Source organism: Petromyzon marinus, chromosome 55 (assembly GCF_048934315.1).
Source record: "Petromyzon marinus isolate PM22_M1 ecotype Great Lakes invasive population chromosome 55, UKy_Petmar_22M1.pri1.0, whole genome shotgun sequence".
NCBI classification, from domain to species: domain Eukaryota; kingdom Metazoa; phylum Chordata; class Hyperoartia; order Petromyzontiformes; family Petromyzontidae; genus Petromyzon; species Petromyzon marinus.
Window position 1 is genome coordinate 3,081,691 of NC_133721.1, and position 21,662 is coordinate 3,103,352.

At 45.3% G+C, this 21,662-nt stretch overlaps 1 protein-coding gene across 1 annotated transcript; it reads left to right on the forward strand.

The window, feature by feature from the left end:
* The first annotated feature begins 420 nt into the window (after window positions 1-420).
* On the forward strand, window positions 421-15,033 carry LOC142905599 (exosome complex exonuclease RRP44-like). Its single transcript, XM_076052224.1, has 6 exons — window positions 421-459; window positions 10,354-10,500; window positions 11,639-11,755; window positions 13,416-13,517; window positions 14,187-14,251; window positions 14,904-15,033. The coding sequence occupies exons 1-6, from the start codon at window positions 421-423 to the stop codon at window positions 15,031-15,033; spliced, it is 600 nt and encodes a 199-aa protein (XP_075908339.1).
* Window positions 15,034-21,662: the final 6,629 nt, after the last annotated feature.

The following is a 21,662-nucleotide window of genomic DNA, read 5'->3' on the forward strand; positions in this document are numbered from 1 at the left end:
GCAGCCATCATCAGGTACAGAAGAGCTAAATTTACGAGAGAGAAGAAACACATAACCCCAGATGTATATACAGACACCCAAGTAGGGGGGAACTAACACAGATACAACAGGGGACACAGAGAGAAGCATACCAAACAAACAGGGTTTAGCAAAATCGCTGGTTGTAATCGCCAGGGAAACGATATACAGTCCTAGAATAAATGACTGTGCATTTGATAAGGCCACGTGAAGGTGTTGTGATCCCCGCTCTCTATTAGGGTGAGGGCTATCTCTTTGCAAACACCCATGACCTTACGACCACAACGAAGAGCATGTAAGAGATGTGTGGCTGGCCAGATGGTGTCGTACACACGTGTCATTTGGCATTGTGGTGAAACAAATTCAGCTCGATTATAATGTGACTGGACATGCTCGGGAACAATGCCCCATATAAACGTGGATGTCCAGCCAGATGAGCTGGCACGCAGCTGTAGGCTGACCCCATAGCCAGGTGATATCACACTCCTCCATAATCTTGTTGATATGCTCAGTTGAGGTGATGCCTACCTGTAGTTCTACTGATCGGAGGCTGACACTCATTGCTCATTTGAAGACGAGAACAATTCACTTTAATGGGCAACATCAAGTGCATAGATCCTCATATGCTGTTATCTAAATTTTGTATCGCCTCGGTGATTTAGTTAAATTGCAATGAAGAGAACTGGTGTATAAATCAGCCAAACGTGTGCTCAACGAGTGTACGGTTGGCAGATATAAATAGATCTTATTGTTTTCTGCTCTACTGACAAACCATGACTTTATTTACCAATATATATTTTAAAATATATATACAGATAAAAAATAGATGTTGTTGCTTGACTGCTGCTGCTTATCTTGTTTAAATTAAGCCTCTTTCATTTCTGGCCCTCACTCTCAGCAATAAAAAAAAGACTTGGCACTGACTCCTGGCCCTTTACATGGGGAGATGATCTGAACACTTGCAATGAATACGTTTTCACCCTTAAATGTTAAGTGTTACGTTCACAAAATGTGTCTGTTTCCAATAATATGCGTTAATTGTGTTTTGACCGACCATCTGTTGCTTTATATGGTTTCCAAATGTTCCTAAACCCTGTTTGTTTGGTATGCTTCTGTCTCTGTGTCCCCTGTTGTATCTGTGTTAGTTCCCCCCTACTTGGGTGTCTGTATATACATCTGGGGTTATGTGTTTCCTCTCTCTCGTAAATTTAGCTCTTCTGTACCTGATGATGGCTGCTTGTGTTGTAACCGAAACGTCGTACGCTATTATGTTATTTTATTATTTCTTATTTATACGTGACTTTACCGAAAAAAAACAAAGAGTAATTCCTGCAGTCACGAAAGCTTTGAATCAAGTCTGAACCACTTCTGCGGGGAGGTATGAGGTTTCTGTCTTTGTGTTGTCTCTGCTTGTGTATCTGCCTTTGTGTCTTGGCTTGGATTTGTGTCTCTGTGCTGTCTCTGCCTGTGTGTGGGCCTTGGTGTTTCCGAGTGTGTGCTGCTGCGCCCCCTTTGCTCCATGCATACCTCATGCTAAATTGTCCCATTGTCTCTCAGCCTTACCTTCTCTGCCTATTTAAGGCGACTTCACTGTGTGCGTGTCTGTGCTGGTTCACTCTACTTGGATGTCTATGTGTGTGTGCGCGGTCTGTATTTTAAATTTCATACTTACCTTGCAATTTAGCAATCTTTGAAATAGCGTAATCAACCAGACTATGCGTTAATTGTGTTTTGACCCACCGTCTGTGTTGCTTTATATGGTTTCCAAATTTTGCTAAACCCTGTTTGTTTGGTATGCTTCTCTCTCTGTGTCCCCTGTTGTATCTGTGTTAGTTCCCCCCTACTTGTGTGTATGTATATACATCTGGGGTTATGTGTTTCCTCTCTCTCGTAAATTTAGCTCTTCTGTACCTGATGATGGCTGCTTGTGTTGCAACCGAAACATCGTACGCTATTATGTTATTTTATTATTTCTTATTTATACGTGACTTTACCGAAAAAAACCAAAGAGTAATTCCTGCAGTCACGAAAGCTTTGAATCAAGTCTGTAGTGCCTCTTGTTAAACAGTGCTTCAGTTAAACAGGAAAATTAATAAATCCAGCAGGCATGACTTGAAAAGTAACACATTTACATTTTGGGTGGCACTCTAAATCGTCCGGTAAATCGTGTCGCCAATTATAATTTCTGCGTTTATCTGCGCGTGTCTGTGTACCCCCAGTGGAGGAATACGTGCGCAGCTTGCTGGACAACCCTGAGTTGATTGACCGTCTGGCACTGGCCTCGGAGCAGGTGAGACTCCGTATGCGTGCATCAGCTCTGCCCCCCCCCTCATATTTATGGTGCGGGCCTGTACCCTTGTCCGACCCCTCACTTCCGCGTTGCATCCAGCTGCCTCACTGAAGAAAGGGACACTTGCCTTGCGCTGAGTACGACGTTTCGCTGGTTGTAATCGCCAGGGAAACGATATACTCGATTTGTAAGTGCTGTGGGTTTACTCTCCAATACACTGGCGTGCTGCAGTAGTAACTAATTGACACGTTTTGTTTTACATAACAAACCTTACTAATTGTCTGTGCCGGGTTAACTACGCACATTTACGCGCTCTTACCCAAAAAACCTTTATTATGGATAATATTGGTCGCAAAAGAACACGTGTTAAACAGCTCCCGTTTAGAACGTCTCATCCTCACCATCAATGGTCAATCAATCAAATAAATCCTAGATTTATAACGTGGCATATTTACCAAAAAGCAGAGACGGAAGGGTGAAACTCTAGAGGTAGCTCTATGATATCCGCTTTTGTGGAACGTTCTCTAACACGGATGGCCGTACTGCTCTGAGATAAATCAGACTGGATCCTTCGTCTCGTTACGTGATGGCGGTGGCAAAATTGTTGTTGACGCGTGCATGTGCCGTGCGTGTGCTGTGTACGTGTGCAGGATGTGGTGGAGTCCTGGGTAATCTTCCCCGAACATCTCCCGCTGTCCCAGCTGCAGCAAGGTGTGCGCTCCGGCCGGTTTGTCTAGGGAACCTTCCTTGCGAGTCGTGAGAATTACCTGGAGGGGACTCTGAGGGTGCGAGGGGACGGTGACAGTGATAAAGAGGTACACGTTTCACAAGCCTGCGTCTGGAAGGAACAATGCTGTCCGATCGTATCTGTGTGAGTTTTAAAAACAAATTTATAATTAAGCAGTGGCATAGCGTTCTTGGCATGAGCAGTAGCTCTTAACCTTTACTGCAAGGCTGCAGTAGCTCTTAACCTTTACTGCAAGGCTGCAGTCTTAACCTTTACTGCAAGGCTGCAGTAAAGGTTAAGAGCTACTGGGCTAAAATATTTGTATTTTGAACGTCTTTTGCACCCTACGTAGGTGTCATAGCCTGGCTCCTGCCCCCCCGGCCTGTGAGTCTTGGTGCAGTTGCACTGCCTGCACACTCGATAGCTACGCCACCACAACTACAGTATATACGTTAATTGTGACTACTTTAATAATAGGGTTTTTCCCTTTTTTTTCTGGCAACAAAACTGAAACCTTTTACAAGGAATCATGTGTGCATTAACCACAATACTTGTGGTCAAACTGCAAACAAAAAACACACTATGATAATATATGCATTGTCCTTGAGACTGATTGGTTCACACCAGGGACGGCTTTCTTTTGAGCCTCGACCCAATTGGTGCGAGACCAGAGGACGCCAAAAGGCGTACGCATATATTGCAAATATTATCAGTGTGTTTTTGTTGGCATTTTGACCACAAGTATTGTGGTTAATGCACACCTGATTCCTTGTAAGAGGTTTCAGTTTTGTTGCCAGAAAAAAGGGGAAAAACCCTATTATATTTTGGTACTGGCAAAGGAGGTCTAATGATGGTTGTGACTACTTTGTTAACAAAATGAATGGTCTATTTCCACCTCCAAAATGTAACGTTAAATAACAATTAGGTACATTGGCCCTTTGTTGGAAAAAAAAAACCCAGTCTAGAAATTGCCCTACTTGAACATATGTTACTGAAAAACATTGGTTTCAGAAGATTCATGGGCTCATAGTCCTACATTTTAAATTGTTTATTCGTGGTATTAAAACTCTTGTACAGTAAAACCTTGGATTGCGAGCATAATTCGTTCCGGAAACGTGTTTGTAATCCAAAGCACTCGTATATCAAAGCACTCGTATATCAGTTGTGATCACGTGACGCTCGGCAGTACAAAGCTGCTCGTATTGCAAGACCCTCGCTCGTTTATCAAATTAATATTTTTTAAAAATTTTGCTTGTCTTGTAAAACACTCGCAGACCAAGTTACTCGCAATCCAAGGTTTTACTGTATATGCTGCTCTCTAACAGCACTTGGCCCAGCGGTCTGTTAAGACTATACGGGGGATCTTTTTTGTCTGCGTGCAGGTGTTGATCCAGGGGCTGCAGCATTTAAACCGCGTGATGCACGACGACATCGTGTGCGTGGAGATGTTCCCCGAGGAGCGCTGGGTTGCCCCCTCCTCGCTGGTCCTGCACGATGAGGGCGTCGCAGGGGACGTTGCAGAAGAGAATGAAGAGGATGTGGTGAGTGGAGCGTCAACACTGCCGAACCAAAATCAAACCCAGACACCTGCAGTGTGCGTGTCTCTCTCCCCGTGGTCGCATGGATTTTTCTCCAGGTCCTCCGGCTTTTCCCTCCACAGTTACAATCTGACATGCACTTAGAGTATGTGGCTGCTATCAATTTCAAATGTGATAAGATACTTCACTGAACGATCATTTGTGGCCAGGTCACTTAAAAATAGCTATAGAGCTCTCAGGGTCCTTACCTGGTAAAGTTATTTAGTTTATAGTTTTTAAATAGTTTTAATATAAATTTTGATTTAAAGCTTTCGTGACTGCAGTAATTCATATTCTTAGTTTTTTTTCGGTAAAGTCACGTTGAAGGGAAACAACAAAATAATAAAATATATAAAACAATAAAAAAAATTCTCACGACGTTTCGACCATAACTCAAACGGTCGTCTTCAGGTGTGTTGGTTTGCATAAATTTATTTTTAAACGGCGCATTTATTTATTTATAAAAACGTTAGCGCCACGCGCAACGATTTGCCAGTTTATTTAGGACTAGCCCATCTATATTCTGAAAAGAGGAGGGGGGAGACGAAATTTTTTATAATGTATGCTGTCTGAAAGCCACTGTAAGCGTGAACAATCAATTAAGACCTGAAATGGTTTATCAAATCTTTCCAATGATTGCTAAGATAGAATCCATCTTCTCGGTTGAAATTGTCTCTGTGCTTGTATATGTGGATAGCCTCATGAACGAATCTCTCATGGAAGCCAGATGGCTTACAAAGAACCTCTGTCTTGGAAAAGTCAATGGCATGTGAGCCTACTGAATTAGAACAATGATCTGCCACAGCCGAGGTGTTGGTCCTACCGTGTTTAAGGTCTGCTTTGTATTCACGAATGCGGTCCGAGACATGGCGTTTGGTTTCTCCAATGTAACTACTACCACAGAGGCAACTTAGTTTGTAGACACCAGGGTATTGTATGTCCGGAATCACATCTTTTACAGACGGAACCAGATCACGGATTTTATGTAATGTGTTGAAACGGACCTGGATCTTGTGTTTATTCAAGATTTTGGAGATCTTTTTTGTGACCCCCGCAATGTAGGGTAAAGTGATGGTTTTGAAAGGCTCCTCAAGAGGGTTCTTCTTCATGGTTTGAGTGATAGCTTTGCGGATTGTATAGTCGGAGTAACCATTAGCCCTAAGAGCTTGGTGTACGTGCTTGAGTTCACTGCTTATGTGTTCCTGGTCGGATATGCATTGGGCTCTATGATACAGAGTCTTGATGAGAGAATTCTTCTGTGATGGATGGTGGTGGGAATCCGGTTTCAGATAAGCATCCGTATGGGTAGCTTTCCTGTAGACAGAGTGGCTCATTGAACCATCAGGTCTCTTTTTAATTAGGACATCCAAAAAAGGTATCTTGCCATCTATTTCGACTTCCATGGTAAATCTGATGGCTGGGTGTATGGAATTGATGTGGTCGAAGAATTGGTCTAGAGCAAGCCGGCCATGTGGCCAGATGACAAAAGTGTCATCCACGTACCTCTTCCATAAGGTTGGGCGCAGAGTGGCAGTCTGGATGACGTCAGTCTCAAATTTCTCCATGAAAATGTTAGCTATAACTGGAGAAAGGGGGGAGCCCATTGGGGTGCCCTCAGTTTGTTTGTAGAAAGTTCCATTCCAAGTGAAGTATGTATTGGTTAAACAGTGTCTCACCAGGGGGGGTACCTCAGTGTTTAGTCCTTGATGAACCAAGTCTTCAATGATTGCAATGGTGTCAGGTACAGGAACCTTGGTGAATAAGGAAACTACATCAAAACTGATAAGCAGGTCGTCTGGGGACAGGGAAATACCCTTGATTGTCGATACCAGGTGAGTCGAATTTTGTACCACAGAGGTGGTCTTTCCAGTGAAAGGACGCAGGATTTCAGACAAAAAACGAGCTAGTTTGTAGGTGGGGGAGCCGATAGTAGAGACTATGGGACGAAGGGGTGTATCTACTTTATGTATTTTTGGTAAGCCGTATAATCTTGGTGGCCTGGCAGCAGAAGGTTTCAACGAAAACTGTTTAGATTGATCAATTAATGCGGTTGAATCAGAAATTATTTTGTTGGTTTGTGTGACGAGGCTGTTGGTGGGATCTCTTTTTATTTTTGTATAACTACCATCGTCGAGTAATTCTTTAATTTTGTTGTTGTATTCTATTTTATCCATGATGACAGTAGCATTGCCTTTGTCAGCTGAGAGGACTACAATATCATTCCTCTTTTTTAATTTATATAATTCAAAACGCTCATCTTTGCTGAGGTTGCTAGCTGGCATCTTAGCGTTTTTGAGGGTTGCAGCGATTTCAGATCTTGCTACGTCTGCAGCGATGTGACCCAGGCCCCTGAGAGCAACGTCTACTTGGGCAATTATATCATTAACTGGTATGTGTTTAGGTGTGACTGCAAAGTTTAGACCTTTAGCTAAAACGGATTTCAGACTATCGGAAATAGAACTGTTACTGCGATTAATTACGACTTTGTTAACGTCTAACTATAAATGCACCGTTTAAAAATAAATTTATGCAAACCAACACACCTGAAGACGACCGTTTGAGTTATGTTCGAAACGTCGTGAGAATTTTTTTATTGTTTTATATATATTTTATTATTTTGTTGTTTCCCTTCAACGTGACTTTACCGAAAAAAAACTAAGATTATAGTTTTAATATAGTTTAAACAAAGAATAACAACAAAAACTCAACCACTTCAAGAGAGACCTTAAACATAATGAACACCGTGTGACCAGACAACAATCCACATTAGAGATGCTGTTAGCTTGATTTTGCGTTTATTAAATGACTTTACATTACATTACTTCAAAATCAAGTCAGGAGTGCTAATCATTTCATACTATTTTTGTATGTACGTAGGGGTTATTTGACCATACTTCGATGCGGGTTGGTGAACGGGGGGGGGGCATAGATCAGGAGCATAGAAGGACAGGACAACAGTTCATTTTGCTGTACTGCGCTCTGCTGCCTGCCATTTTGGCGCAGAGCCTATACCACCTGTTATGCATATCCAGGCTCAACACGGCGTCACTTCCACGGTCTGAGCTGGGTCACAGGGTGGCCTCTATATTGAAAACTAATTTCTTTAGAACTGCTTTTTGTATTTAGATTGTTGTCCTTTCCGCGCACCTCCGATTAGCATGGTTGGCTGTGTACGGTGCGAAATAAGTTCTACATGCATACATACCACAGTGACAAAATGCAAAACATAATAAAGTACAGCAATGAAGTTAATTGAAATTGGCACGAAAACAACTGTGGTTTATGAAAAGTCGACAATATTGCACAAACATAAACAAGTGTTAGATATTAAATCGCATGTAGTGCAAGTTGGCTTGGGCAGATTATTTATAGGCTGATCATTGCACAGTTATACTTATTAAAACGTTACGTAAACATTAAACACATATAGGGTGACTGATGTGCTAAGCAGGTAAGAGAAAATGTCAATCAGTGAAATCATAAAGAATCGAGAGATTAAGCATCAAATTGTGAATTAGATGGGAGGGTAACCTTTGTTGTAGATAATATTGGTCGCAAAAGCTTACGCGTTTTTTTTTAAACGTGTGGTATCTGATGGGCGTGTTCCGGTTGATTCTATCAATCGCCAGAACTGTTTTAACTTATAAATATTTACGGAGGACTCCTCACTGTGATCTTTTGTCATTTTAACAAAGCGTGAGTCTCATTATTGACATTGATGAGACACAGCATGAAACCACATCCGCAGGTTAAGCGCTATTGTTTTGGATTGCTCCTTCCCCTTCAAGCCAAATTGTATTGTGTTATGCAGTGAGTTGGTAAAAAAAATAGTTATTTTATTATTTCAGTGTGTGAGAGAGACGCTACTGTGGTGAGTGCTCATTTGAGTTTGCGTTGTCATCTCCCGGTGCTATCCCAGCTGCTGCTGCTGTCGTCGCTCTTGCTTAGATTACGCAACACGATGTTTGTCCTTTGTTTTGGTCTCCAGCTGAAAGCCGAAAGTGGGAAGATGCGTCGGCCCACTGGCAAAGTGGTCGGCATCATCAAGCGGAACTCGAGGCCGCTGTGCGGCATGCTCATGCCCAGCCCAATCAAGGAGGTGGGCTGATCTGCATGTGTGTGTGTACGTGTGGGGAGCGGTAATGTAGCGGTTAGCGCGCTGCGCTACGAATCCTGGGACCCGAGTTGGATTATATTTATCGCTCATAACCAATAAACAGCGCCAAATGTCTGAACCTGTCTTGGGCCCTTCCCTAGGTCGACTCGGCCATAAATGAGTCTCTGATGTGGCATGTAAACATCAGCGCTGTGGAGACAAAGGCGGTCGGGCATGGTGCTGGCCGTACCCACCCCGTCGTTTGCCGTACCAGCTTGAATAGGTGTGTGCTGACGGCACTTGCCCAAACAGTTTGTTGAATGCCTTACTGGGGGCTCATTGGGCGTGTTGCAGGCCACCCGCCACCTGTTCACGCCCGCGGACCGCCGCATGCCACGAGTGCGGGTGGAGACAAGACAAGCAGCGTCCCTGCAGGCCCACCGCATCGTGGTGGCCATCGGTGGCTGGCTGCGACACTCCCGCTACCCGAACGTACGACTGCACCGTGACGCCCCGGACGCCGTGACACCTCACCCGTCTGTCCCGTGGTCGGCATCGTCGGGCTCATCCTTCTGTCACTTGACGCGCGGCCACGCGGCTCTGTATGCAATACAGCCGTCGAACCCAAAACACGAACGGTGACACGGTGAATTGGAAGTCAGGGTGGATGAAGTGGCACCACTGTGATATTTTTTTGTTTGAAAGCATGGCAAACTCACCTGTGATTCAACCTAGGTTATTAAGGTGTTGTAAGTTGATAGTCTCAGCCCAGTCACCAATAACTGCACCAAAAACGATATTAAATTTGGTCGTGCACTTCGATTGTTTGATTTCCATCTCTGAGAAAACTACTGCGTTTGACTGCCATGTGATGAACATTACTTTGATTGGCAGAGTGGTTGGAAAAGCACTGCCCCCCTACAATTTGGACTGCATTTCACTTCAATGGATCTTAGAAGTAGCTCTGTTATGTCTGCTCCTGTGGGTCGTCCTTGACCACGAAGGGTTTGTATAGATTGCTTGTCTTGTGCGATACCATTAACACAATGAGAAACAAAATTGGTGAAAAGTTAAATATATTGTTAAGATGTATTCTTTGGGTTGTATCTTTGTTTAAACAGATGTCGGTTAATATTCTACATAATGTACGTTAGGTACAAGGTTGGCATTGTGGTTGTGCTTTTCATACCTATTTGCCACTGCACAACCGAGCGACACCATGGCTGGCACGGTTTAGTAGGCTGCAGGTTGTTTATCCACTGCAAAAGCGGATCCATGCCATGGACGGTCAATGCTTTGAACAAGGCTAGGCACGTGCAGATGACGCTGTGGTGCCACGTCCCCGCGGTGTACTGACTGCCGTCACACAATTAACGTGTCGCTAGCCCCGCCCCTGGCCCTGCTCGACCCCCGGATATATTTGGATGCCTTGTGGGGCCAGCATACTACGGTTTGGTTCTGGTTCGACACGGCAAAAAGCCAGTGGGTGACCACAGACACTTCGAGAGATCTGCACTGTCTGGGTTCCAATGTACCAGTGGAAAAGGGATACCGGTGACGATTGGCCACGTATGTGCATATGCATGTTGAACTTCTTCCGTACCATACGTAGACAACCGTGCTAATCGTCGGTGTGCTTGTGCAGGGCCATTTTGTGCGCTCTCTGGGCGAATGTGGGGATAAGGAGACGGAGACGGAGGTGCTGCTGCTGGAGCACGACGTGCCACACCAGCCCTTCAGCCAGGCCGTACTTGCATGCCTGCCCCCTCCCACGTTCAGCATCACAGCAGAGGTACGCATGAGACGTGTGACGATATGTCAATTCATCGATTGAGTTCAATTCTTACGCCTGCGGTGTGTTGGTGTGTTCGGTCGTGCATGTGAGAATCCTTTACTTCAATGTTCTTTATTACAAGGCCCACGGGCCACTGGTGGCCCCTGGGTGGCCTTTGGTGTGGCCCATGACGTGTGGCCCCCTACGTATAGGCCCCCGACAATAGACAAATGCGAAAACACCCCCCATCATCATCATCGTGCTGTCAAACCGCAATAGTTTCAAGATGTTTGGCCTGCGTAGAATACCTTCTAGAGGACCTCTCTGGAGCTCTCCCTCCAGTCGAGGTCCTTCTGTTGCACTGTCATGAACGAGAAGCCACGGGGCTCTACACCTTTACCGCAGACCGTATATAGAAAAGCCGTCGACCTGAAAGAAAGTCGATGGCTCGGACACATCATCGTAAGAAGAGAGGAAATTCACATCGGAGGAATGAAGGCGATGGACTTATGGAAGCACCAGGGCGGAGACCCGAGAGGCAGGCCTCGAGAGATGCGGATCAAAGTGGTGAGCCAGGATATGGAGGACTTTGCAGTAGCTGTGGAGATGGTCCAGTACATAAATGAATGGAGCAAGGGGACTACAGACTTTTTTCCTATAACGCTGTACTTGCGTTCCTGAAGAACACCGAATTGTGGAAAAATCGCATAATAAATAATATAGGGTAAAGCACAGTCCGCGATAACACGTGAGATGCGTAGGCAGGCTTAACAAAGACTTCGGGTACGTGAGTAGCATCTAGAAGCATCGAGAAACATCCCGCCTTGTGTGATGCTACACCGAGGCAACCGTACAACCGCTTATTCTGCCTCGCACAACGCAGTTCTGTTCACTCGATCGCCTTTTATCCAATTCGCATCCATGTTATGAAAAAATGTGTTCCCTAATGCATTCATCGCATTATATCTAATTCACGATATGAAAACACGCAGAGTTATAGGAGAACGGACTGTACTTTCAGAATATTCAGTCGCCTATTGAGAAGATAGAACGCCATTAGAATGAAGTTGGTTTACCCATGTATGGCTCACCCTGTGTTTTGTTTGTTGTAAGGCAGCGTTTTGTTGAACCTGGTGCTGTGTGTGTCCCGTACAAGGACCAGGCTGGCAGGGAGGACCTTCGTGCGTTGTCCATCTGCAGTGTGGATCCTCCAGGCTGCACAGACATCGACGATGCCCTACACTGCAAACCGCTCGACAATGGGAACACCGAGGTATTCATTTGGTGGTGGTAATCGTGGTCACGGTCGCGGTAATTCGTGCCTATTCCTTTCATGGTTTTGTCAATGCTAGCGGAGGTTACAAGGGGAGTTTAAGTGGCACAATGATAAGTGCACTGCACATTCATCCTGTCAAGCTGGTTTAGTTCCAGTCATGGCTAACACCGGTACAGAGTGATATCTAAAAAAAACTGCCCAAGTTCTCCCCTTCACCACCTGCATTGACCATCGTAACAAAGCAAGGTCAAATGACAATCGCAACCCATTACGGCATGGAGAAGCCCTCATCCTGCAGTGGATTGACAAAGGGGTGGACAATATTCCTGTTATTAAGTTTCCAAACATTGTTGCCTTAGTGCCCGTATTCTTGGTATCTGCTCGGCTCAGGACTGACTTCAACATGGCTTGGTTCTGGCTTGATCTGCTCCGTTGCCTCCAAAGAAGTATGAGTGGCTCAGCTGTGCCTTGGCTCAGGCTCAGCTCACGGAAATTCTGAGCGTGGCTGGGAGCATGCAGAGATATACGTGGAGGCACAAGGGACACGGAGGCTCAGGGCTGGAACCATGCTTAGAGGCAGCTTGGGTTTTAAGCGTTGCTTTGATGTGGCTTATTGAGAATTAGAATCAGAATATTTATACTGGAGGAATCCAATGAGCTATAAAGCTATTTTTCACATGTCCAGTAGAGGCGGGTAAGAACGTTACAACAGCAAACAGTACAAAAACATAATAGTAGTGCAAAGTACAAGAAAGATCAACAAATAACCCAAACACAAACAAATACAACTAAACCATCCCCATCTTACCAGGAAAAGCCCACTGAGGTATTGATTTATTTTTGATTAGTGACCTGGCCACAACTGAATAGCTCAACAAAGTGGCCCATCATTTGGACATTTATAGCAGCCAAAATAATAGAAATAATCTCAATGCATGTTGCGCGAGAGCCAAGCCTGAGCCAAGCCATGGCTAAGACCCCACTGGCCTAAGTGTCCACGTCACTGGCCGAATGCCTGGTTCACAATGAATGCACCAGGTAGTAATGGGTGTGCATTTCATTTCACATTATTGTGCTTTGGTTGGAGTGGCTATGGTGGAGGTTATGCATGCATGTGGAGTGAACGACTTCCGCCAGACGTCTAGTAGAAGGCGTCTTATTTATTAAAAGCACACAGGGCGATACACTTCGTAACGCGGCTACACCTAGGCTGTACAAACACGCAGCCCATTTGCGTCCTGCGTAGCTACGCTGGCTGGTTGACGAGCGTAGCGGCGGAGACAGAGCTGCTCTTGCAGAAGAACCAGCCACGTGGTCGGAGACGAAGAGATGACGACCGTAGCGACGCAACCAGGACCCAGACCCCACGCTAACAGCCCCGAAGTTCTGATTCGGTGCTCTTTATATCTGCCTGGAGTGGCCAAGCTCCACCTCTGGCCACGCCCCCTTTCTAGAACCTTCTAGGCCCTTCGGGATGGTTCCCGGAGCTTCTCGACTGACTCCGCCGTTGACCTTTACCCCAGATACGCCCCTTCATAATAAGGCATTATGTAATGCAGCTATAACCTTAATTACCCTTACAGGCCGGCAGGTATCACCCTGTCATTACACATCCATGCATGTGAGGGTGGTGACGGTGTGTTAATGTGTGTTCTAGGTTAGGGTACACATCGCCGATGTGAGCTATTTTATCCGGCCGGGGAATGCCTTGGATGAGGAGGCATCTCTGCGTGGTACCACAGTTTACCTGTGTGAGAAGGTGAGATGTGGATTTCTTCTTGCCACAATATCAAGTGTTTTACGACCCGCCGATTTCATCCTTTCATTCTTAACTTTACGACATGATGTAAAATATTACAATATAACGATCATCGCGGTACCAGTTTCCCCACAACTTTGTAATTGTATTTGACATTTTCACCACATTTTTTTGCGTGCTTTTCAGTACTTCCCGTATGAATAACGATAACTTAAAAATGAATTAGAATTAAAAAAATGTGCAACAACAATGCTAAATATCTCTCATGATGTTTTAAACGAGGTGATTTTTGTGGATTTCTTATAATATGATGTACCGTGACATCATGAGCGGCAGGCTATCGGCGCAGTGGTAACACTCGTGCCTTGCAGCAAGGAGACGCTGGGTTTGATTACTCAACTCTTGTGCCTTTTTGCTTGCAGCTTTGTTTGTTCTCCCCCCTGTTAGTGAATGGGTTTCCTCTGGATTCATCAGATTTCCTCTAAATAAAACCCATACAATCTTAACTGGCATTCGCGAAAACATCCCCTTGCTGAACAGTTACCTGCAGGTGACTTAATCATGTGTGGGTTTGCTTGCAAAACACTCGTTGAGTTGGTGCATATGTATTTGCCAGATTGTGTTTATTGACAGAGAAGTTGTTGCGTTTATGTGTTTGTGCGCCTGCAGAGGATTGATATGGTGCCAGAGTTATTGAGCTCAAACCTGTGTTCCTTGAGATCCAACGTCAACCGGTGAGATGCACCAACAACTGTGAACTCGCGAGTGTGCACATTGCAACCCATACTCAGCAGCTAACGTGCGTTGTTGCCAGGTGCACATGTAATCCCATGATGCGTGGCACTGTTTAAGTGTCATTGTACAGATCCACACAAGCATGTGTACATACATAAGCAGCCAAACCAGGATGGCACAATGGTAACACATGTCTCACAGCAAGAATGACCTAAGATTGATGCCCGACTTGGTTGCCTTTCCATGTAGATTTTGTATGTTCTCCCCCTATTTAGCATGGGTTGACTCCAGGTTATCAGGTTTCCTCTCATCGCTAACATAAACGTGTTATTACTACTATGATCCTTAACCATGGAAAGCCTCACTGAATCTCATAACTTCGGGAGGGTACTGCAAAGCTTTTGCAGTCGAACAATGGTTGCTACATATATATTCCAGTTGAGTAATTTGTAACAACCCAAACCGGTATTTGGCCAAACATCCCGCTGCTGAAAGAATGACTCGACTACCAAAAACTTGGCAAGACCCTCCTGAAAAAGAGTCTCGAGACTTTGCGAGGCTTTCCTGAGTGAACACCCTGCACCACTCCAATGTCGACGACTCTGCCACTCGACGGTGAATGGCGACGGTGCATGTACTGTGCGCGTGCAGGCTGGCGTTCTCGTGCATATGGGAGATGACTCCAAAGGCTGAGATTGTGAGCACACGTTTTACCAAGAGCATCATCAATTCCAAGGTGATTCCCCCCCCCCCCCCCCCCACAGACGTTCAGTTTTTGTAAAACTCTCGTTTGCTTTCACGTGTATTGTATCGGTGCCTTGCTATGTTAGTGCAGTTGAGGTTTCCGGATGGCTGAGAGGTCAGAGCGTTGAGCTTGCACCTCTGAGTTCACAAGTGTAGCGAGATGAAACGGGTTCACAAGTGGTAGTATGTATGTTGAACTTCTTTCGCACCGTACGTAGCCAACTGTGCTAATCGGAGGTGCGAGGTAGGACATGAAAGTAGTGAGTTGATGGTCTCTGTCCAGTCAACAATCACTGCACAAAACACAGGTTTGTTTTTTTAGGTTAGATCGTGTAAATATGTAAATGTGTCATTAAACCCACCCCCACCCGACACAGCCAACTAATAAGGGTTGTCACGTAAACAGAACATGCCAATTCGTCACGAGTACAGCACACCGGTGTGTTGTACCAGTGACGAATTGGCCACGTTCTGTTTATGTGACAACCCTTACTGGTCGGCTGTGTCGGGTGGTGGCGGGTTTACCAACACATTTATGTATTTACACAATCTAACCCAAACAACCTGTATTATGGATGATATTGGTCACGAAAGCCTACGTGTTAAACTCACTGCACGAAAGACCACCAAATTACATTGCAATAAATTTGGTTAAATTCCAGCTTTGAGAATTAAAAAAATATATCAATTTTACTTTCTTTGGGTGAGCGTAACCCTCAGTGGTCATCGGGAGCCACGTAGACATCTGTTGAGTTCTGGCTTGGGCTTGGATCAGGCGTGGGCATTGTGTAATTGCGAGGACCCCATGGTTCACCCGTGGTGTGTTCATCGTATCCCCGCAGGCGTCTCTGACGTACGCAGAGGCTCAGCTAATGATGGACGACGCTGGGCGGAAGGATCCGGTCACCAGCAGCTTGCGTGGCCTCAACTCCCTGGCCAAGATCCTCAAGCAGAGGCGCATTCAAAACGGGTAACTCATTGTCAAGATCCTCATCCCCTCCACCGCCACTGGAGCGATGAGCCGTATTAATGTGTGCACCGCATTTAGTCGATCGGCAGGTCGCCTGTGGCGCGGTAAAGTGTGGTTACTCCCGTGTCTTCTAAGACATCCGGCCAGCGTGGAAGAGTAGGCTAAAATACATTGAGAGGGACTGTAAAAGGGTGTATCCTTAGAGGGGCCGCCTCTTATGGGAGCCCCCTTCTTCCAGCAGTGGCTTGAGCAAGCAATTGCAAGGCTGCACCTGTTGCTTTTTTGACCCCATGATGCATGAGGCTTGGGTGAATATCATGCACAAACAAGTATTACAGGATTCATACTCTGGTTTTTTTCGGTAAAGTCACGTAGGTAAAACTATAAAATAAAATAACAACTAAATTAAATCACGACGTTTCGGGCGCAACACAAGCGTCCTTCTTCAGGTGGGACAACCACAGCCAGAAACAATTGCTGAAGTGGGCAAAAAAGGGCTGTTGTAACAAGAGGCTTATAGGTAAGAGAGTGGGGGGAGCAAGGGGGGAGAGATAGAGATGGGGGGTGTGCGGTAGGGGAAGTGGGGTGCTGCTAGAGGGATTAAAGGGGCGAGCACGGCAAAATGCCGGGGGGGGGGGGAAGTGAGTGGGGCTGGGAGTGGGAGGCTGAAGAAGCTGGAGATGCGGAAATGAAGGCAACAATAAAGAAGTTAAGGTTTTACCTGGTTAATAACATCCTTCTAGATTGGAGTGTTACAGGCTGCTGCGGGGCTACATTGTGGGCAATAGAGGACAATGCAGTGACATAAATTGTTTTACTCTTCTTAATGCTCCCATGTCTGTGCTCCCCCACCTTTGCCAACGCGTACTGACCACCACGGTTAAGTACGGTAAAACCACCCCACGACCCGTATGACATGGGGCGGCCCTCATCCAGCAGTGGATTGACTTAACGAGCTGTGCATGTTCAACTCAAATATCTGAGTTTGTGAAGTGTCTTATATTAAGATTCTGTGTTGTTTTGGCTGGACATGATAATCGCTCATGTCCCTTCTCCACCCGTAGGGCATTGACTCTGGCATCCCCTGAGGTCCGATTCCACATGGACAGCGAAACCCACGACCCGATCGACCTGCAGACCAAGGAACTCAAGTGAGTCTCGTCAACAAGACACCTCCCATGACTGCGATCCGACTGTTGTGCAGATCTCTCTATCAGAATCAAAATATATATATATCTACTGGAAGAATCCGATGAGCTATAAAGCTCTTTTTTCACAGATGTCCAGTTGGGGCAGGTCACAACGTTACAACAACAACAATACAAGCACACGTTAGGATTGCAAAGTATTGGAAAGGTAAACAAATAACTTAAACAAATATACAAATAAAACTAAACTATTTTTATCTTACCAAGTAAAACCCTGACCACAAATGATAGCTGAACAAAGTGGCTTATCACGTGGGAAATTTATTATCAGCAAAATAATCTAAGATAAAGAATCTTGACCCTTGTGGTTGATGTGTTGTGGTGGCGGAAACTGGTGCGTGTACACAGGGAGACCAACTCGATGGTGGAGGAGTTCATGTTGCTCGCCAACATCTCCGTGGCGGAGCGCATCGTAGGCGAATTCCCCGAGTGTGCGCTGCTCCGACTCCACCCGGCGCCTCCGCCTTCCAACTACGACATCTTGGTGAAGGCGGCGAAATCAAAGGTAGAGTTAGAACCCCTTTTAACGACCACCCTTGTTAACTAATCGCTTAACAACGGGCCTCCATAGAGCTCAATGTGTAGGCTTAACCGACCATTTCCCTGTTAACGACGGGCTCTTGTAGGTACAGTAAATATGAATTAATGCCACGTAGAAGGAAAACAATAAAATAAATATAAAACAATAAAATTATCACGACGTTTCGACTGCAACACAAGCAATCATCATCAGGTGTGAAAACCACAACAAGAAAATTTGAAAAAAGTGGCAGTTATTTTTAACGTTAGCACCACGGAGAGAGATTTGACAGTTTGTTGAGATGGACGAGTCCATCTATGTTCGGAAAAGAGGAGGGGGGAGACAAAAAATAATGGATGCGTTCTGACAGCCACCTTAAGCGTGATCAATCAATTAAGACCCGAAATGGCTTATCAAATCTCTCTCCGTGGTGCTAACGTTAAAATAACCGCCACTTTTTTCAAATTTTCTTGTTGTGGTTTTCACACCTGATGATGATTGCTTGTGTTGCAGTCGAAACGTCGTGAGAATTTTATTGTTGTATATTTTTATTATTTTATTGTTTCCCTTCTACGTGAATTTACCGAAAGAACCAAGAATATGAATCCCTGCAGTCACGAAAGTTTTAAATCAAAATGAATTCATGCATTTATTAACAGTGTTTATTTTAATATGATGTGTTTATAATGTTAGTATCTTTATGTATTAATATCCATTGTTTAAATATTATAAAGTACGTTTTTTGGGTGAACAAGGGAAACTTTCGATGCTATCGGAACGAATTAAGCTTTTAACACGTATTTCCTATACTCGCTTAATGACCAAATCCTTTAATGCTCGTGTTCGTGGAACCAATTACCGTCTTTAAGAGGGGTTCTACTGTTTCTAGATTGCTGTTAACCTTCCTTCAATATCATCCTTCTCGCAAGGAATTCAGAGGTCGTCGGGTGGCTCAAATTTTTGTTTGAGGTCTTTTGGTTTAACCGGGTGAGAACTCAAGAGAACATAATAGTCTCATTTGCAAGGGTCACCTGGGTCACCCTATGACCCAGAGATTACAGCTGGGACCCTGGCTTCAAAATCCAGCAGCCACATTGAACATACTGTGTTATCAAGTGTAGGGAGTTGAAGGACTCGGCTCGTTTCCCAGCTACTCCACAGAAATAAGCAACAAAAAACCATCACGATAAATGTAGTACTGTATTTAATTTTAGATAAATTCCAGCACTGAAATGTTGAAATATCAGGTCGACTTATTGTGATGAACATTATGCTCAAAATGGGTGGGAATGTGCTACCCCCTACTGTGAAGCAGAGGTGTCTTGAAACGATGTCAGTATTGGCCTGAGCGAGCAATTGCAGGGCTGCACCTTTTACCTTTATCTTGAGATGTAGCCGTATAGTTTCCACTCGCCCTTAGAGGCAGAACAACTCAAAAGGTGTGACGAACCACAGACAACGCTGGAAGGCAGCCAGGCACTGTGCCAGATGTAGATTAATCCACTTGCTGTACTGCCTTCTCCTGGCAAGCCAGGTTATGGAAACCTGAATGCCCACAGGAAGTGCGCTGAATAACGTTTTCTTTCCAATACACCACAACCCTTGCTGCTTCCCCAGCACTGAACTACAAGCCACGTGCGGGATAGTCACCTCACAAACGCCGGTGTGCCCGATTTTTTTGCGCAGAACATCGAGATCCAGGTGGACTCGGCTAAGGCGTTGGCCGAGTCCCTGGACCGGGCGGCGGTGCCGGGAGCGCCACCATACCTCAACACTCTGCTGCGCATCCTGGCCACGCGCTGCATGATGCAGGCCATCTACTTCTGCTCCGGCATGGAGCCCGACACCCACCACTACGGGCTCGCCACCGCCATCTACACCCACTTCACGTCGCCCATTCGACGGTGACGTGCTCTGGCGTCAGGCACACGCGTTAAATCGACCTTCGCGATTATTGAGGGGACTATGTTGTTGTCTTGGTGTGGTCTGGGACTGCGCTGCCTTTCCCAAGTTTAGGAATTTATTTATTAATTGATGTACTTATGCAATGTTAACTTGTGATTACGGCACACCTCCAATTAGCACGGTTGGCTACGTACGGTGCGAATTAAGTTTAACATACAACTTGTATATCTTTTTTCTATTATTTACTTTTACTGATTTATTTACCTTTCCTCTTCTTAGCACTCCTATCATATACCTACTGGACATCTGTCAAAACGAGCTTTTATCGCGAATCGGATTTCTCCAGGATAAAGATTCAGATTTTGAGTTATTTTTCTAAAAGGTCCTATAAACGGGAAGTTTGGCCAATTCCTTAAATGGTTGTTTGGCTTGTGTTGGGGAAAAACTAGAGGATCCGGAGAACACCAACGCCTACAAGGAGGGTGACAGTGTTCCACGTGCAGAATCAAGAATCCATTGCCGTGTTGCAGCGGCGGCCAAAAGTGAAATGCAATTCTGCCATGGATCGCTAACGATTTTGTTGTGGATCTTAAATAAGAACACAGATATGAGCAGGCAGCAATTTGCGCTACATCTGTTGACAAATAAAAAATCCTCAACAAAGAATTAAATTCATACATTAACAAAGATAATTTCCACCAGCAGATGGTGCTAGAACGTGGTATGTCCAGAGTACAGTATTCTATCACAGCGTTAAATCCATCTGAGTCATTGTTTGCGTAGCTTTCTGGTGGATCGTGAAACCCGCTGAGATCCACCAGAATGAATCGCGGTGCTTGGTGGATTAATACCGCTGCTCCGTTGGCATCTCGTGGCCATACCGCAGCCTGTATCTACTGTAAATGTAATCTTCATATTAAATAGAGGCTACAACAAATGTGAATATTGTTGTTGTTGTCTCCCTGTACCGTTACAGATACTCGGATGTGATTGTGCACCGGCTACTGGCCGTGTGCGTGGGCGCCGACCCCACGTACCCGGCGCTCACCGACAAGCAGAAGCAGCAGCAGCTCTGCAACAACCTCAACTACCGCCACAACATGGCGCAGTACGCCCAACGCTCGTCTGTAGCTTTCCACACGCAGGTGGGAGGCGGAAGTGTGGGCCACGTGGAGCTTGCACGGCGTGTGCTTAGGCACCTGATAATGCGTCCATTCGTCTCTTGAAAACCATTTGTAAGGTCACGAAAGCAGGCATCGTATTGTGCGTGTAGTAAGAATCAATTGTTTTCTATTCGCACGCTTACGTGTGGTGGTGCCGTGGCTGTACTGGTTGGCTACACTTGACATTGCTTTTCAGCATTCTTCTGTGTTTGCTGAAAAACCTAGTCACTTGGCACATTTGCCCATGATGTGACAACTTTATTTGATTGGCTCTGTCAGGTGATGGAGGATTATAGTCAATACAATTGACATTGTACCTTCACGATTGAACTCAAAATAATCCCCATGACATGATGCCAATAGCACAACTGGAATAAATTAGCGGGGGGATGCGGAAAAATACCTTAAATTTTGTTGAATAATTATTGGCTTGGTAAGTGATGCGCGTGTGTCTGCTCTTGGCCACGTAGCGGTGATTAACGGCTGTTGTTGTTGTGGTCTCAGTTGTTCTTCAAGAGCAAGGGAGTGGTGAGCGAAGAGGGCTTCGTGCTGTTTGTGCGCAAGAACGCCGTGGTGGTGCTCATTCCCAAGTACGGCTTGGAGGGGACGGTTTTCTTTGACTCCAAAGATCTCAAGCTCAACGTTACCTTCGACGAGGAGGTAGGGCATGTGTTCACTTAACCGGGAGGCATTGGCATTTCCCGAACGGCTGAATTCTCCATTTAAACCCAGGACTGGCTTAATGCACTGGGACCCAAGCCCCCTGACCATCTCTCTACGATTAGGTTTCTATCAGACACACAGACACTTGGTTTAAGGTGGAAGAACGCAGTGAGATACGAAGCTCCGTTTTTTTTGCCATTTGGCAGTGTGGACTATTACAGAGGAAGTTACACCGGT